Source organism: Mesoplodon mirus (genome assembly GCF_964341445.2).
Source record: "Mesoplodon mirus genome assembly, chromosome: 5".
Taxonomy (NCBI): domain Eukaryota; kingdom Metazoa; phylum Chordata; class Mammalia; order Artiodactyla; family Ziphiidae; genus Mesoplodon; species Mesoplodon mirus.
This window is the reverse complement of record NC_138980.1, coordinates 149,808,532-149,826,541: the sequence shown is the minus strand read 5'-3', so window position 1 is coordinate 149,826,541 and position 18,010 is coordinate 149,808,532. Positions and strand designations below refer to the sequence as shown.

The 18,010-nt window shown below is 39.6% G+C and overlaps 1 protein-coding gene across 1 annotated transcript in view; it reads right to left on the bottom strand.

Moving 5' to 3' along the window:
- Nucleotides 1–18,010, bottom strand: part of OXCT1 (3-oxoacid CoA-transferase 1) — a 135,968-nt gene that overhangs the window by 16,019 nt on the left and 101,939 nt on the right. The window contains exon 14 of the mRNA XM_082622362.1: nt 11,593–11,682. Coding sequence (XP_082478488.1) covers nt 11,593–11,682 — 90 coding nt within the window. The remainder of the gene's footprint in view (nt 1–11,592; nt 11,683–18,010) is intronic.

Genomic DNA, 18,010 nt, shown 5'->3' with positions numbered 1-18,010 from the left:
TTTTTAATACTATGTTGACCAGACTATTTATTTCCTAATTAATCAGCTTTAGATATTATCTACTAACTTCTTATTGGGGTGTATGGAGACTTAACTCTCTTACACACCCCCATCCTTCATTATGTTCGGTTCTCCCAGCATAGCTATATCACAATTTGTAGGTAACTCAATAATCAGAATTTACACCTGCTGACAAAACGGCTATGTAAAATGGCTCATTGCTGGGCCAGTCAGTGTAGAAAACCGTGATTATATTCACTTTCTTATATAGCGATTTGCTTTTCCTGGAATTTGTCTGAGCCTCAGTTTGCTCATTGGTAAAATGTGTGCATTGGTCTACAGTCACATTTTTTCAAAGTTTCCTTTAGCCACGGTACCCTTTTTTCAAACATAAAAGAGGGATTGAGAGTGGAAAGCAGGTTTTCACCCATTAACCTCCTTCCCCCACCCCCTACCAGCCCCCAGTATAGAGGTGGCCTCTGGGTCACATCTATGGAGCACAGTGGACACATTAGCTCTGATGATTTGATCTTCAGATCATTTTCTTCTGATTATGATTCAGCTCCTTTCTAAGTATCAAGCACCAGAAGCCTAAATTAATATTTCCCTTGAGGCTGAAGGCTAATTTATCACAGTTTAGATCTTCTATTAAAAATGGCAGAAATGCTTCTATTGCTTCCTTGTTGGATCTGAAAGCACCACACATGATGTCATCATCATCTTTAGCCATCTCAATGTTTTACCTTCTGAAATATGCACCACTACCTGGTTTACCTCTCTCTCAAAACTGCTGCCATACCAAGTACGATCAGAGGCAAGAGATTTCAAATAACTGGGCTTAATTAAGATTTTACTGCGTGTAATAATCTGTCAACTCAGCAACATACTAGTAATTAAGGGGTTTTAGTATACTTAACCCAGTGTATGGCATAAAAGATACTCAACATTTTTTGAATGAATGAATGGGAAGAAAAAGGGAAGTCTATTGGGAATCTTGGGTGGATTTCAAAAGAAGACAAACTCTATTACTTTAATTTAGTCAAAAGTAGTGCTAAATACACATAGAGTAGATAGATGTTATACCTTTAACAACAAGTTATATGCTTCTGGGTCTTAATGTGTAAGACAATTTATAGCTGTAGGAATGAAACCTCATTTTTGCTTCATTTTTAATGATCCATTTTCATTCCCAGATTTCAAAGAAAGCTTGCACGTGTCACAGAAGCTTAATTAAAGAGCTGAAATTAATGATGAACATTTGAACTTCAATAGTTGTCAGGACTCCTTACACTTAATATAACTCAAATAAGACATGTCACAATGAATTCCAGGTTTGCCTGCGAACAAAGTGAACAATCTGTGGGCCTCCAAAGAACATTTTCTGCAGGGAGCTCTTACTTTGTTCTCATTATTTGAGCAAAATCTACAACTGATGTGAAAGCAGCCACTTGGATTTCAATGAACAACCAACGCTGGTTTAGGATCAAGCGTGTATTTCAACTGACAGAATTAACTGTGCCCTACCAACAGAGACCTTGTAGAGACCATTTTCCATGTAAACAGTATAGCTCAGTGGTTCAGAGTGGAGCCAAAGGACCTGAGTGCAAAGCCTACCTCTACTCCACACTAGCTGGGCAAGGTTCCTGTGTCTGTGCTTATCCATCACTTTACCTCCAGGGTTATCTTAAGTGTCCAATACTTAGCAGGTGCTCAATAAGCTTGTGCTGTTTTTAGAACCTATATTTAACATTTCTACAATCTATCAGGGAATGCTTCAGGAGCTCTTAAGTTCCTAAACGAAGTTGGACATAGAATTACACAGAAAATGGCCTAAACAGAATTCCTGAGAGCCACAAAACTAATGAAACGGCAACACGTATTTGGGAGCAAACCATATGGCTGGCCTAGGAAGCTGGCACCAAGAGTATTCTTGCAGTGAGAACAGTGTAGCTAGATGACTCCATTCACTCTGAGCTTCAAGACATAACACAGATCAAGGATGAAGAGAAAATGGGATGCAAAGAGAGATTAAAGAACGTCACAATTTCAGTATCCAACAACAGGTTAGCTATGAAGCCAAAATATGACTAACGCCCACTTGAGCACTCTATTCTAACCATGCCAGGCTGAGCCTTACCAAGTTCTATGATTCACAGAGGAACAATCACTGAGTTTTTAGCATTTAAAAATAAATCCTGAAAAGGAGATACAGTGTAGTGTGGTAGCAAAGAACACTATATTAGGAGTCCAAAGACCTGGTTTTGAATCTTAACTCTGCCATTTAATAGTCATTTGGTCCCTTAAATTCTCTGTGCTGTAGTTTTCTGTGCGATTGCCTTGTCTTCCTCGCCTGATCACGGCAGGAAGACATGTTCTGCAAGTGCAGTGAAGTAGGAGGGGTTGAATTTACATTCGAATATTTTGGGTGAGTGGGGTCTTGTTCATCCTCATCATTCTGCTTCTTTCTTTCTCCATGAAGAAAGGTCAGAAAAGGCAGAGGAACGGATACCAAATGTAGCATTAAAAGTTCTCTGACTGGACCCGAGGGCTCCTGATTTTGATATTTCCTTATTTCCTAATTTCATCATAACCTTGGTGAATAGCTAAATCTCTTTCCTCCACCTGCTTCTCCAGCTTCTCTTTTCCCCACTGCATCACTTACAGGCCTCCTTCAAAATCTAGGAATCCACCGTTTTCATTTTATATGACCGAAAGCGTTAATACTTTCTATTACTTGCTTCATGGTGATCTCTTTTTAATTCATTAGATATCTGTGTGCAATTTATTACTAAATTCTTCAGTAATAAATGACTCTGCTTAAACGATAATAAATTCCCTTATCATTACAATAAGCTTTGTGTTATCAAAATAAACTTAATCCCAAATAACAAGCTCTCTTTTTTACAACATGATGATTTTTACATTTGATGTCAACATTTCTTTCACCTGAGGCAATGGAGCATTCATGTAAGATTTTGCCTTACATAAAACCCCATTTTATGCCTATCTTTTTTGTTAAGTATTTCTTCAATGTGGCTGCAATATATTTCTTCTTTGGGAAAGCCCTAGTGATCAAGTACAAAGAAGGCAAAGTCTAGAAGTTGGCTGATCCTTAAGGGACCGAGTCTTTACAGGTGTATTCACGCCACCTGAAACACACACCACCCTGTACTCCTTCATCCCACGTTCGAATGGCAACACCCTCCCTATTCTTCACGACTTGGCTCAGGTGTCATCTACCCTGGAGAAACCATCTCCAACATCCCCTATCCAGTGCCGCCACCCCAGTGTCCCAGGGACTTTCTTAGTCTGGTGCACCTCGTAGGTGCTCCTGTGTTTCCTCTACTCTCCACATATGTTGTAATTGTTGCCCTCTCTTTACCCACCACTGGACTCTGAAACAATTTATCTTTGTATCTTCCGCAATGAGTAGAGTACTAGACAAACCACAGCGATCAATAAATGCTGTCTATTATAATTCCAATCCAAGGAACTCCAACAGCATAGGAGCTGTAAAATACCATGTGACTGAGTGGGTATGGAACACTGGAGGCTGCTTTTAGTCCTAAGAAATGTACTTGTACATTCCCAGCATCTCTGAGCTCACTAGGAGAAGTGCAGCTAGCAGAGGTGTGCAAAGGGGCTTATGAAGCTTGGGGAGGCAGATAAAGGCATGAGCAAAGGGAGTAGCAAAGACACCTCAAGACTGTGGTATGGGGAGTTCCCTGGTGGTCCAGTGGTTAGGACTTGGCGCTTTCACTGCCATGGTTCGGATTCAATCCCCAGTCAGGGAACTAATATCCCTCAAGCCATGCAGCACAGCCAAACAAAAAGAAAAGACTGCAGTATGAAACATACAAATGTATAAGTAAAGAGAGAAACTGAGTGAATTATACAATACTTATTCTACCTCTTCTGCCTGCTCTCTCCTACAGCTGCAAGGCTTGCATTAATCTGTTGAAAAGCAGGGCTACAAAGGCTGACCTTGGCAAGGGAATACTCCTTATTTTGTCTGGTGGCACAATGAAACCAAGGACAGGTCTCTCTTAGGGCTTGCCAAAATATCATGGAGGAAGCCAGAGTGTTACTGCCCTTGCCCCTTCCTTCTATACACACACATGAACACACACATAACAGACATAAAAATTGGGGAATGCTGTATTACAAGACCCATGACTGTCACATCACTATGATGATTGATGTGGTACCCAGAAAAGAAAAATGGGATTTGCTAAAGAAAGAAATTCAAGGTACACAGAATAAAAGGACAAGATGACGATGATGTTACTCACACTGAGTTTATCCTCATGGAATATTTTTGGCCTTTACACAGCACCTATTTGGTAGGGATGCCAGCAATCCATATAGGATTTCAGTGGAAAGGCTCAGCTAGCTATGAAGCAGAGACTAGTTGTTATTACAAATGGTTTTTATATGTGGATGTAATAACAGTTTGTGGTTACACAGGCACATTCTCAGGGGAAGACTGGCCAAATGAGACAATAGATACAGCAAGCCATTTCCCTGAAAATAGTCTTCAGGGCTTTGAGATCTTAGAATAGAAGGCCATTTTTCTTCAATATAATACATGGCCTCTTTATCATGGCCTTTTATTTTCTCTCTAAAGACTGCATCCTATGGTCTCTAGACTAAGGATGGCAGAGCCCGGGACTGAGCAGGAATTATTTTCTCTTTCCATCCATGAATTGCTGTGATACCTTAGAAAGCTGCTCTTAGTGTTAGCTTTCCTATCAAGAACTATGGATGCTCAAGGTCACAGAATTTAAAGTTACTTGCTTAATTAAATTCTGTAAGACATTTTGAAGTGTTTATTGGTTGATGGACTGTGTTCTGCTATTTTCTTCCATTATAACATTTTTTTGCAGGCATGTCCATCATTAAAGGACAAATAGAAAAGACAAAACCATGTAAGGATTTCTATTTTTAATGGTGAATATCGTTTTTTCCCAAACAATCCTAGACACGAGATAGTTTCACTGACAAATTATAAAATACTGAGAAGCTTTTATGAATGGAAAAAAAATTAAACCAGATGAAACTATGTTAATTACAAATTATCCTAACAAAAGAACACTTTATCTTGGGATACTTTTCAATGTTGCTGAAAATTTATCTCAAGGATGCTTCCGAGAAAGCATTTTTAAAAAACTCTTTTATATTTGCTGGCTTTTGGTAACACATTTGGTCCAAAATAAAGAGGATTAATAAATCTCATTTACTTTTTATAGTTCCTCTGCACAAAAAGCAAAGACAAGGTAAAACAGTATTCAAGATTTCTATATGACACCTTCGCTATCTGATACAGATTGGACTTAATAAAAAATATTATTCACAAAGATTTATTCTCAACTTCATAACAATATAATTATAACTCTTTTTATCCTTTAGAACCCAGACCTCCTACTGTAATAGAAATAAAAACTAAGCCTGTTTTAGAAATAGAGCTCTCATTTATGTTCTCAAAAATAAGTACCGGAGCTTTGCCTGTTTCCAATAAATGACAACTATGACTGAATTTCTTTGTTTTTGTGCTCTGAGAGTTATACCCTTAGGAACACATTTCCAGTACACAATACTAAAAACAAAACACTTTCCTTTATATTGTTAGTGGTGATGGTATTTGCCAGACAGAAAAGTTTAGTAACAGAAAACGGAGGGGCTGGATACATAAGTTCTCAGTTTGCTTTTGCTCGTAATTTTCTACTTGACTTTTATCGGAATGTTTAACCCCTATGAAATTTGGTTGGTTTACCTCTGGAAGGGAAACAATAAGACCTACCCCACAAGAGTATTGTAATGATAAAATAAAGGCAATAAACATGTAACTGCTTGGAAAAAGTTAAAAGTGCTCTATATGTTCAAAGTATCATTATTATTTGAAGAACTAATGATTTCAACAATTATTGATTCCTAATATGCACCAGGCATGATTTTCCTCAGTTGTTATGATAGAAAGAGCCCCTGCCCTCATGGAACTTACATTCTAGTGAAGAAAGGAGATGAAGAATCATCAGAAGAGGGGGGAATTCTGTTTTGTATAATAGTCAGGGAAAGCTTCTCTGGTATTCTCAGCAGAGACCTGAGTGAACGGAGGAAGTGAGCCATGTAGATATCTGAAGAAGAGCTTTCCAGGCATAGAGAATAACAAGTGCAAAGGCCCTGAGGCAGGAGGATGCTTGGAATGTTCCAGAAACTTACAGGAAGAAAGTCTGGCTGGAGCTCAGTGGGCAAGTGGGAGAATCCTAGTAGATGGAGTCAGAGAGGTACTGGGATTGAAGCTGACAAGCCAGGGAGGGCCTTAGGGACAAAGTATAAGGAATTCTGAACTTGAATCTAAGGGAGATGGGAAGCTGTGGAGGGTTTCTGAGCCCAGGAAGAAGTGCTATAACATGATTTATATTTTTAAAACATCATTCCTACCACTGTGTGGAGGATAGACTGTGTGTGTGTGTGTGTGTGTGTGTGTGTGTGTGTGTGTGTGTGTGTGTCTATTTCCACCCAACTCTTCTCCCTTTGCTCTCTGACAACAGGGACCTAATTGTAAATCCCTCAGCATGCACTGTCCTTTCACACCCCAGTGCCTATTCCCTTGACCTGCAACACACTAGTCCCTTCAAACCCTGCCCCATCCTTCAGATCTCCATGCAAATGCTACATCCCATGGGAAGCACTCTGTTTTGTACACTCTTCTATTTTAAGTATTGGTTTCTATGACTCTATCCCCATGAGACTCTGACCTGCCTAAAGGAAGAACTATGCCTATCTATTTTTCATTTCCTCAGACTCTATCATAGTGCCTGACACATAGTAGGCCCTCAATAAATATTTGATGCCTGCATAAACAAGTAAATTAACATACTCACATAAGATAATTCTACCAGATTTCAAGACAAAGCCTCGAAGAATATTTATTTGGTCATTCATCATGTCTAGAGGATGGAAGACGCTAAGCCAGCAAATTCATAAAATGTTGGCTCATTTATATACGATGGTGTAGAGGTAGGAGTGAGTCAGATAAAGGAAGGGGTACAGAATGTGAAAACGCCTAAGAACAGGAAACAACGTGAATGTGGAGATCCTAGCAGAACTGAAACCCTGGAAACAAGGGTAAAGTAGGTTGCTGGGGAGCTGATGACGAAAGGCTGGGAGGCCAAGGTGAACTAAATAATGTGGACCTAACTCGATCCAGCTTTAGTTTGAGACCAGTCACTTTGGCAGTGGTGTGCTTGATTACCAGGAAAGAGGGTCAGTCTGGCAGGAAGAGGACCTTTGGGATGCTGCAACAGTGACCCATGTAGATGTGACAGGGACCTAAACAAGTAGAAATCCACAGAATGGAGCAGATTACAGGGGTGTTGTAGATGCAATATGTACAGTGATTGGTGTAGTGGGAGGGGCAGAAATTCCACGAGTACCTTTCCAGAGGGGGGCTGGGAGATCATCACTTCTCCAGTTGAGCTAGCAGATGGAAGATTTTTAGGGGAAACGATGATGATTTCACTTGTATAAGTGCTGCGATTGAGGTAGCTATGGAACAACCAGGTGGAGTTGTCTAATGGGGAAAAAATACAGTTATAGAGTTCATTAGAGAATTCCAGTGAGGAAATAAGGATTAGGGAGCCACTGAGTGAAAAATAATAGTTGGTGCCAAAGATTTAGAAAGCATCCAAGAAAGGTGCAGAGGGTGAGAAGTACAGAGGGCCAAGGATGAAGTTATGAGGAGTCCTGGAAGGAACTGATAAAGAAAAGGATGGGGCAGCTAGTGATCTAGGTTGGTGGGGCAGCTCTGCAGGCCTCAGCACGTGGTTTACAACTTTGGTTCCAAGGCTGCTGTTGCAGCTAAGGCTTTTCTCAGAAGGCTAGAGGGGGACAAAAAATAGTCCAATGAAATCGGCTTTCTCTTTAAGAACATGACCCAGAAATTGCACAAATGCTCAAATCCCATTGACTTAAACTTGGTCACATAGATGAATCTACACGCAAGGGAATCTGGGAAATGTAGTCTGTCACTGGGCTACTCTGTGCCCAACTAAAACATGGGAAGATTCTAATACAAAAGGGAAGAAGAGGAGATGGGTACTAAGGGACACAATTCTGAGACTGTTTTCTTTTAAATATTTTGCTGATATCTATCTCAACAAGGACAGCTTTGACCAGGGAAAATGAAAAAAGGGAAAGAGGTAATTCTGAAACCTAAAGCTTTCAGAAAAGGGCAGGTGTGGATGGGAACGTAGGTGAGGATGCAGCATGGTATGATATGATGAACATGACTAGACCAAACTGAGGGAAACTCCTAGCTCTGCCACTTACCTGGACAAGTTTCTTACCTGTCTACATTCCAGCCTTACATCAGAGGGTCGCTGAGAGGTTTATAGATCCAGTATGCACAATGCCACACACAGGGCCTCGCATCTAGTAAAGACTCAAACTCCTACTCCTTTCCTTCATTTCTCCCAATTTTTAGAGGGCAAAAGAAGGACACGCCAAGAGATCAAAAGAAGCTTAAGTAAGAAGGTGGCTAGACACCAAAAACTCTGCCTACTTTGCAATTTTGCCTGGAACCCTGATGTCTAAGCTTAAATGAAAGCCACACTCCAAGGCCAGTCTGGCGCCAGTGCCTGCCACATGTCTCCAGAGGCAGTTTTAAGGCAAGGGAAATATTATGCTGGTTACTCTAGAGCAACACAAGCAGGCAGTCAGTTTTCAAATACCAGAAGCTGCTGGCTGCTTGCAAAGACTTGCAAGGAAAGAGTTTCCTTTGTCTGATTACAGCAACATTTTTTTTTTTTTTTTTTTTTTTTTTTTTTTTTTTTCTTTTTGCGGTATGCGGGCCTCTCACTGTTGTGGCCTCTCCCGTTGCGGAGCACAGGCTCCGGACGCGCAGGCCCAGCGGCCATGGCTCACGGGCCCAGCCGCTCCGCGGCATATGGGATCCTCCCAGACCCGGGCACGAACCCGTATCCCCTGCATCGGCAGGCGGACTCTCAACCACTGCGCCACCAGGGAGGCCCTACAGCAACATTTTTAAAGGTCAGGTAATACCATATTTATAAGTGACCTGCATCTGTAACCCTATCGACGAAGGAAAGGAGCAAAACAAAAAAGCTGCACCTGAAAGCCAGTTGATGGCTCCACCCACTTACTGGGAAAAAAAACCCAGCAGCACAAGAATACAAGATTATGTTTCTTTTCTCAGGTTTTAATCTTTCACTGCAAACTTTCTACTCTGTGTCTTAGAAAACTCTGGGGATTCTCCCCCTAGGCTGTTCACTTACTCATAAGGCAGCAGAAGTCACCTGGCATGTCTAAAAGAACAGGTCATTAACTGGAGAGGCCACCAGGAGTGAAAGACCTCGCCTCTCTATTTCCTTTCCAACCTCTACCAACCTTTAGGCAGACAAAAGAAGCAGGAAAGAAGTGGTGAGGTCCCCGTGTTCCCTTGAGTTGGGCCAATAACAGTAAGTCCAGGTGAACAATATACAGAAGCAACCACACATTCTGGGACCAAGAGTACAAAGTGAAGATGGCAAGAAAAGAAACTTCTGTTGGTTAGTTTTCAAGGTTATCTAACTATTAGGTATAAACAAATCACTATTATTATTTTAATCACAAATATATTTTTTGTTAGTTTGTCAAATGAAAGTATGTAGGGAAAAATATCTAACTTCAGTTCTGGTCTAAAACTTAGTGCCAATTTCCCCACTGAGAGAAGAAAAAGAAGAAATGCTAAAAAACATTATCTCGCTTCTATGAAAAGCTTTAATAAGGGACTTCTAATTGGAAGTTTGAAGCACCATTTTTCCTCTGTCAGAAACTCCAGCCTGAGGAGAAAGAAAACACTTCGGGGAAAAAAAGAGAGAGAAATACAGGCCCAATGTTTTGAAAACGAATGCACAAAAATAATCTGAAATGAGTCGGACTTCAGTGCCTATGTGTCAACATTAAAGTAACAACAAAAGGAAAGTCGGAAAGAGTTTTCTCCAAATGGACAGTATGTTCCAGAAAAGCTTTGGATTTGATTTTCATGCGTGGCATCCTTTTGCCTCTGAAATGAAATATTTTGGATGCTTTTGCCAGGCATCGCTCAGGAGTCACCTGTGTTGGTTTCATTTCTATTGCTCCATATTTATGCTTCACTGCTCACTTCACTGTTTACTAAGCAATTTATAATAATTTCATATTTATTACAGTTTTCACAATGAAACTGTTTCATGGCACCTATCACTCTGTAACAGAACTCCCCAGGGGAAGCAAGTTGGATGCAAATCTTCCAGATCCACACTCTCCCACAATGCTGCATCACAAAATAAAAAAGGGCAAACTACCACTTCCACTCAAAATAGCAGGTATCAAGGTGAGAACATGTAGCTTTTGTTTTAAAACTAAGAATTATAAAGGAGAATGAGCAAAGGTATAGAGGGTGAAGAGGGTACCTGCCACCCAATATCAACTTTGCAAATCATCAGAAGCCCAGGGATTCAGGTGGGGAAGGCAATTAAGCTCAGTTGTTTCAAAGACAATGACTTGGAATAGGAAGAAAGTCATACTGATAGCTCGTTATTTAGAAGACTAGGCTTTGGAGTCAGAGGTATCCAGGCCAAATCTCAGTTCCACTAGTTATGTGACCTCAGGCAAGTTACTTAACCTCTCTGAAGCTCTGTTTCTGGACCCACAAAAATACTTATATCAAGTTCATGGGCTTTTACAGGCAAACATACACAGAGAGCTTAGTGTACTGTTCGTGCACTAAGTAAACTTTAGTAAACTCAATGAATGGGAGCTATCACTATGATAGGCTAATGATATTATCATTAAATGTAAGTGCCATGCGGTCAATGATTCTTGTCTAGTTCTGGTCATTGCTAAATTCCAGCAGTGCCCAGCACATAATAGGTATTCAATAAATACTCAATGATTTATCAAAATAAAAGTATAATATTCTTCAGAATAGAACACTTGCTATCACCAAGTCCATCATTTTCTAACACTGTCTCAGAACGGCACCTCCACAGACTTGGTAAGAGGCCATAGTGTCCACTTGAAAATAACTGCTGTTAAAAACGCACATTCTGTTGTGTTTTTCATTTTGCACAGAGATAGCAACCACTATAATCATTTTTAAACCTGAATCAGAGAATTCCCATGTGGTTCAGTGGTGATGACTCCGTGCTTCCACTGCAGCGGGCACGGGTTCGATCCTTGGTCGGGGAACTAAGATCCTACATGCCACTGGGTTTGGCCAAAAAAATAAAAATAAAATTAAAATATCTATAAACCTGAATCAACACATCTGCCCTAACATCTTTTCACTGCTTTTGAAGACATTATAGCTTTTACTTTTAATGTGTGTGTGAGGCAAATAATCAAAGAACACCCTGATGTTTGCTTCAAAGTTAAAACAAACATTTAGCTGAATGATAATAAATAATGGTCTTTATTTGTAACGTTTTCCTCTAAAATATAAACGCTATCAAGCTGAGTGATCCAGAGAAAACAATAAAAACAATGGTCGCATGACCTGGTGTACAGGATTTCAGTGTAGTGTGAATTTCCAAAAGCAGCTCTCATTACCTTTGCAGAGTGCTCCATGGTGACCACCACTTTGGTTTTGGCACTGGACACTAGATCCATAGCCCCTCCCATTCCTTTCACCATCTTCCCCTGCAAAACAAACAGAAAATAAGAAGTGATTCTTGGGACTTCCCTGGTGGTCCAGTGGTTAAGAATCAGCCTTGCAATGCAGGGGACACTGGTTCGATCCCTGGTTGGGGAATGAAGATCCCACGTGCTGCGGGGCAACTAAGCCTGTGTGCCACAACTAGAGAGATGCCCGTGCACCACAACGAAGAGCCCAGATGACACAACGAAAGATCCCACGTGCCTCAACTAACACCCGACACGGCCAAAAAATAAATAAATATTGAAAAAATAAAAAGAAGTAATTCTCTTTCACCTTTTTAGTATGTGGCAGAACAAAATTAACTTGCAAGAAGAAGCTGCTGGAATAATTAGTGAGAAAAACTCATTGACCTTCATTGCTTAGTACTTGAGCTTTATGACCTTAATATCCTGTTGTTCTATTATTTTGTGGCTGAAGAATAAGTTCAGGATAAATATTATGATGTTACATTCACTGAGTATGGCTAACATTACTTTGTCAACGCTATATTAGCAATATGTCAATCATTGGATAAGAAAAAACTTAAGAACCTTTCCAAAATTCTTGGCACATTACTCTTATTACAATCATATGAGACTGAAATCCACATGCCCCTGACATTCATTTCTTTCTTTTTAAGCATGTACTTGGCACCACTGACACTTTCAATCACAGACACTTTCTAAAGCACTCTCTTGGATTTCCTGCAGATTAAAATGCCATTAGGTAATAAACTAAGGCATTAGTGGTGTTCCCCTAGTAATGATTAATATGAAAGGTGGGTCTGTCTTTCTAAAACCTGGCACTTACCTTGCTGTTAGAAAAATACATCAAAACGAAACAAGAAAATATACTTCTGTTAAGCAAAAACAGAAAACAGAAGCAGACTTCAGGATACCTTCACCAAGACCATTCTATTTTTGTTCATCTATCTATCTCCTCATTCATTAAACATTTACCAACCACCTTCTCTGTGCCACACACTCTGAATAATTCCCACTGTCTAGTCTGTCTCCTGGTTACAAAGTTTTGGAAAAAGCAAGTGTCCCCAGAGATGATGAAATAAATTCTTACTCAAGTAGATTGAAAAGAAATGTTTCTAACATTGAAACCTCCTGAAAATTTATTTTTTCTTGAAAATCTTCTTGCTGATTTGACAGTAAACTCTTCCAGGGCTTTCAGCTCCTTTCCCATAATTTCATACCTTTAAGGAAATCAGGCAATACACTCATACCTGGCTTTAAAACATGGTCTCAAATCCCCTGATTTCAGAAACATTTTAGAGGTCAGTGCAACACTGCACGAACATGAATTAGATGGGCAGTATAAAACAAAGGAGTAAGTAGTCAGGATATCTTCATGGTTTGGAGCTTGCCACTAAATGACATTGGGAAGCAGCTGGCAATGGTTGGGAGGTGGTGCAAGAAAGGAGTGGAAGGGACAAAATGAGTCTGTCTTCAGACGTGTAAGGTTGCCATGAAGCAGAATATCCATGTGGAAATGTGTAATTTTATACTTCTATAAGCCATACCGTCATCCTTAGCTGCAATTTTAATAAGTAAAGCACCAGATCATAACATTTCTGAAGAGAACACTGATACTTTATGGTACAAAATATGGATAAGTTAGAGATGGAAGCAATGAATGTCTATCATAAACTCCAATACCAAGGAAGTTTGGGATTTTTAAAACATCAAAAGACACTAAAGCTATTCCATTTAAAAATGTCTCAACATGTTCTTGCTGTGGTGAGAACATCCAGCCAGTCTGAGCTTCCATAGATAGTGTCCTTGGGCAGACTAAGAGTGTAAGTGCCAGAAGAATGAGGAAGCCAAAGAAAACCAGAAACCAAGCTAGTGTGTTAAACATTCCTTGAATTAAAAAAAAAATGCCTTGAATTAGAATATACCACAGGCAAATTTTGTCCCCTGTGACACAATGATACTGGTAAAAGCATATGACAGCTTCTAACAGGAAGCTTGTCCATTTTAGGTGAATCTGATGTACATATTTTAAATCATCGTCAGTTATTTAAGAAAGATTTATAGAGCATCAGCTGGGTACATAACACTGTGCTGGCAGGAATGTAAAGAGCTATAAAACATGTTGGAAAGAACCATCTCTTTGTGTCTGTTAGAAAGAACTTTATCCCTTGACTCAATGTAAATGAACAGTCTTCATCACTCAAAGAGATTCAAGTGGTCTCAGGTCTTGTCTTCAAAGTACACGCTACAAATTTCAAAGCACTATTTTGATACTTACATGTTTGTTTCCAAGAGTAAAAAATGGACAAGATTAGGTGCAGAATACCTGAGATCTATTAACCCACTGTGTGACATTTGCAAAACACCAAATCTCTTTGTATTTAGGCTCATTATCTATAATCCAGGAATAAGAATATCTGCCCTATCATAAAGTTGTTATGAGGAATGGATGTGGAGTAAACAGAAATTTATAAATGTATTGCCTTACATCTTCAGTCAATTCATTTAACTGAGTGTCTAATATGAGCCTGTACTGTACTGGGTGCTGGACTTAGAGATGATCAAGACAGGCTTCTTTTCTCATAAACTTCATCACTGGGGGAAGGGAAAGCATCCATGCATAATTAAAGAGATTTGAACCAAACTTCTTCCCTCTAAAAGAAGCATTCCCCACCTCTTCCTCATCCCCAAGGTAGAGCTAAGTGCCTTTTCCCTGTATCCTTGGCACTATTTGGTATGTAATTCTAACACAGTGAATTTCAACTCTTTTCTTTCTTTCACCGTATTATTATTATTGTTATTGCATTATAAGTGCTTAGATGAATGAGTGGATGAATGGCTTCAAGTAACATAGGTATGTTCAAGTTCTAGCAGAGCACCGAGGATGCAACTGCTAACTGTGCCTGGAGAGGCAGGAATGGGAGGGAGAGGCTCAGCAGGATGTCACAGAGGAGGCGTTTCACAAAGGTAGTCTGCCAGATGGGGAAGAGAACAGCAGTGTCTCCTAAGAGAAAGCATTTCTAGCAGGTTAACCGGAAAACCTCCAAATATTTGGTTTCTGTATTTTTTAAGTAAGTTCATCGTATTAGAAAAAGAAATGAAAACATTTTCTTCCATTTCAATTCCCAAGTGATTTCTGAAACAGAATCAATTACTAAAGGAAAATAATTTATTCTATCTATACCAGAAGAAAAAAAGAGATATAAGACATCCTCTCTGATGCAAGTGGGAAATTCAACGCCACCTTTCAGCCCAGCTCAGCAGGCACTCTTCTGGGAATCAACTACTTATATATCCCAGTTTTCTACTGCAGCTGGGGTAGCCATGTGCCTGAGTGCTAGACAATGGAAGAGAGGGAGGTGTTACCTGTGGTTTCAGGCTCTGGCCCATAAAAACCTCTCACGTGTAATGCTTCACGCTCCTTCACCTTCTGCAATCTGGACACTGACATCCAAGGTGTCCTCACAGATGACTGAGCTTCCCTCAGGCTGGGTCCTTAAATGACCATGTGTAGCAGAGCCCACTTACTCAGAAACACACTGCATTGCTCAATATGAGTGAAAAACACAGGGTGCTAAACCACTGAAATCGGGAGGCTTATTTGTTACAGCAGCTGGTGTGACTAATGCAGTAGTGTGTTGCCCAAATGAATTCTATGGAAGGGAGAGAATTGTGTAGAATTAGAACTGTTACAGCTGCATAACAAAGGGAGGACCTGAGAAGGCCTCTTAAGATGTTTTACCACTGCTCTTTGAGGGAGGTGACTATGCCAGATACTGTCCTCGGCACTGTTATCTACCTCTTTATCCAAATGTCCAGCACACTGCTTGACATTTGATAGAGCTGAGATACAGATCTTACCTCCGTCTTCATCTCCCTCCCAGAAACCCAACAAACTAATCAATATACAAAATAAAAAGCTGATAAAAGAGAGAAGTTAAGGAACTAAAAATATACCTTTAAATAAATCACAAGAGAGAAAAGTGATACGGAGAAAAAATAGGCCTATAATGAAGAGGAGATTATGGTCATGATTGAAGCACTGGGCCAGAGTGACACAAAGCGTGGCTTTCTTTTAAATCTCATCAGCAAACATACATTTCTTGAATGGGGCAACTTTAGTTCTAAAATGTATTCTGGCTAGCATAATGGAGAGATGATTGCTGGATACTCATTTCATAGCCAACTCATTTTTTTGCAGTTAAGGACTGACTCTGACATCAAGTACGGAAAGAATACTGCAATAAAATGCACTAGAATGCTGCATCCTCTATTATGACAATTACAAAACTTTTCTAAAAAGATACTGACTCAACTCCTCCATTCGCAAATATTTTCAGGGTCTATTATGAACCAGGAACTAAGATAAGAATTAGGAATAAAAAATGAACATGATTGGGCTTCCCTGGTGGTGCAGTGGTTGAGAGTCCGCCTGCCGATGCAGGGGACGCGGGTTCGTGCCCCGGTCCGGGAAGATCCCACATGCCGTGGAGCGGCTGGGCCCGTGAGCCATGGCTGCTGGGCCTGCGCGTCCGGAGCCTGTGCTCTGCAGTGGGAGAGGCCGCAGCAGTGAGAGGCCCACGTACCGCAAAAATAATAAATAAAATGAACATGATCATCTACCTTTTTTCTAGAAAATATATTTAAATCAAAATCAATATTTTAAATATATTTTTATTTACTTTGATCCTATTTCCTAATATCAGAATTTTAAAGAAAGTGAAAGAAGTTATTAAAATGCCATTTAAAATAAAACATAAAACATACTGAAAATGATTCTTGCCATCATCTTTATCATTAGTATATAAATAGTAATGGCTTATTTTCAGATTTGTTACCTTTAAATATTCTGCTCTTAAGTGAGAAACAATGTACAATCTACAGAAACAATTTTTAAAGCATTTTAAACTAATGCTATGTGCCCCACTGGAAAATGTGAATCAACTGTAAGAAAAAGGGAAAAATAGCTGTGATTTATTTATAAAACTAGGGCTTGTTGTTCAATATTAAACACCAGAGCATTAAGTATCCACCTCAATCCAAATGTAAGCCTCTTTATTTGTCTCACTTTCCCATTATTAAAAAATGTTCTAGGAAAGAAAGCGGTCTCTAAACATGTTCCTAGCTAAAGAGCAGGAGAGAGGGAAAATAAAAACATGATATCAACATTTGTTTAAATACAAAGAGAGAGGATATAAAAGATTTAAAAAATTTGCCTTAGTTTAGCAAAGTTATAACAAAGGTACAGCAGAATATTTCTCTTTTCTGTTATGCTTTGTATTCAAAACCAAGAAAAATGTGATTTTCCTTTCCAAGTTTAATTGTATTTCCCAGGACAGGTGAACTGATCATGTAAACCAATTAATATGTAACTAGAAATATAATAATATCTTTATTGCTAAGTAAGTTAACAAAATTGCTTATAACAAATATCAGTTATCAATCATAATATGGGCTAAAAAAAAAGCATGTCAAAAAAGCAGTACTTGGATAAATTCAAAATTTCATTTTAGTAAGCACTGTTGCTCCTGTTCTCTCTGAGATCTTGTTTCAATTATCCCCTCTCCACAGCCCCTCTCTATAGATTCTTCAACACATTGAAGTCCAGTTTCTCCTTGACCATGCCCTTGAAGTGAGAACTACTCAATCCAGTCTCTAATATTTAATCATTTGATTCAGTACACACTTTGTAGGTTTACTTTATACATTCCTGAAACTTTCTACTGCATTTTACACTGTGTTCCATCAACATCTGTAAATTCTCTATACTCATCGGCTTCCATGGTACAATACCTCCTAACTTGAGGCTTTCAGGCTCCTTTCTAGCATCCTTTTCCCACACGAGCTTTGTGTGTTGGCCAACTTAAAGCTCTGCCCTTGGCCTCCTGCTCTTATTGCCACTTGTTCTCCACGAGTGACTTCATCTATATGCTTATGATATAAACCGGCCCTGTCTCTGATGATTCCTAAAGCTACATGTCTAGCTCAGATCTTCCCTGAGTTTCAGATTTCAATATCCAAAAACTTCCCAGTCACCCTGTAGCACAATCTGCTGGCTGATTCCCCAGATTGTTTCCTCTTGTTCCTGGCCACAGAGGCCACATTTCCCAGCCATCCTTGAAGTTAGGATTAGTCATATGAATAAGTTCTGACCAATGGAACGGGGTGAAAGTGATATATAATACTTCCAGGGCTGGACCATAACAACTTCAAGAACAATGCTCCATGCCCTTGCCTTTTCTGCAAACTACATGTTGAAGATGGTGCAGCCACGGAATAGAAGGAATATCAATCCCTGAATTACTGCACAGAAGAGAGCTGTCTGCAAATCAGGGGTATTCACTTT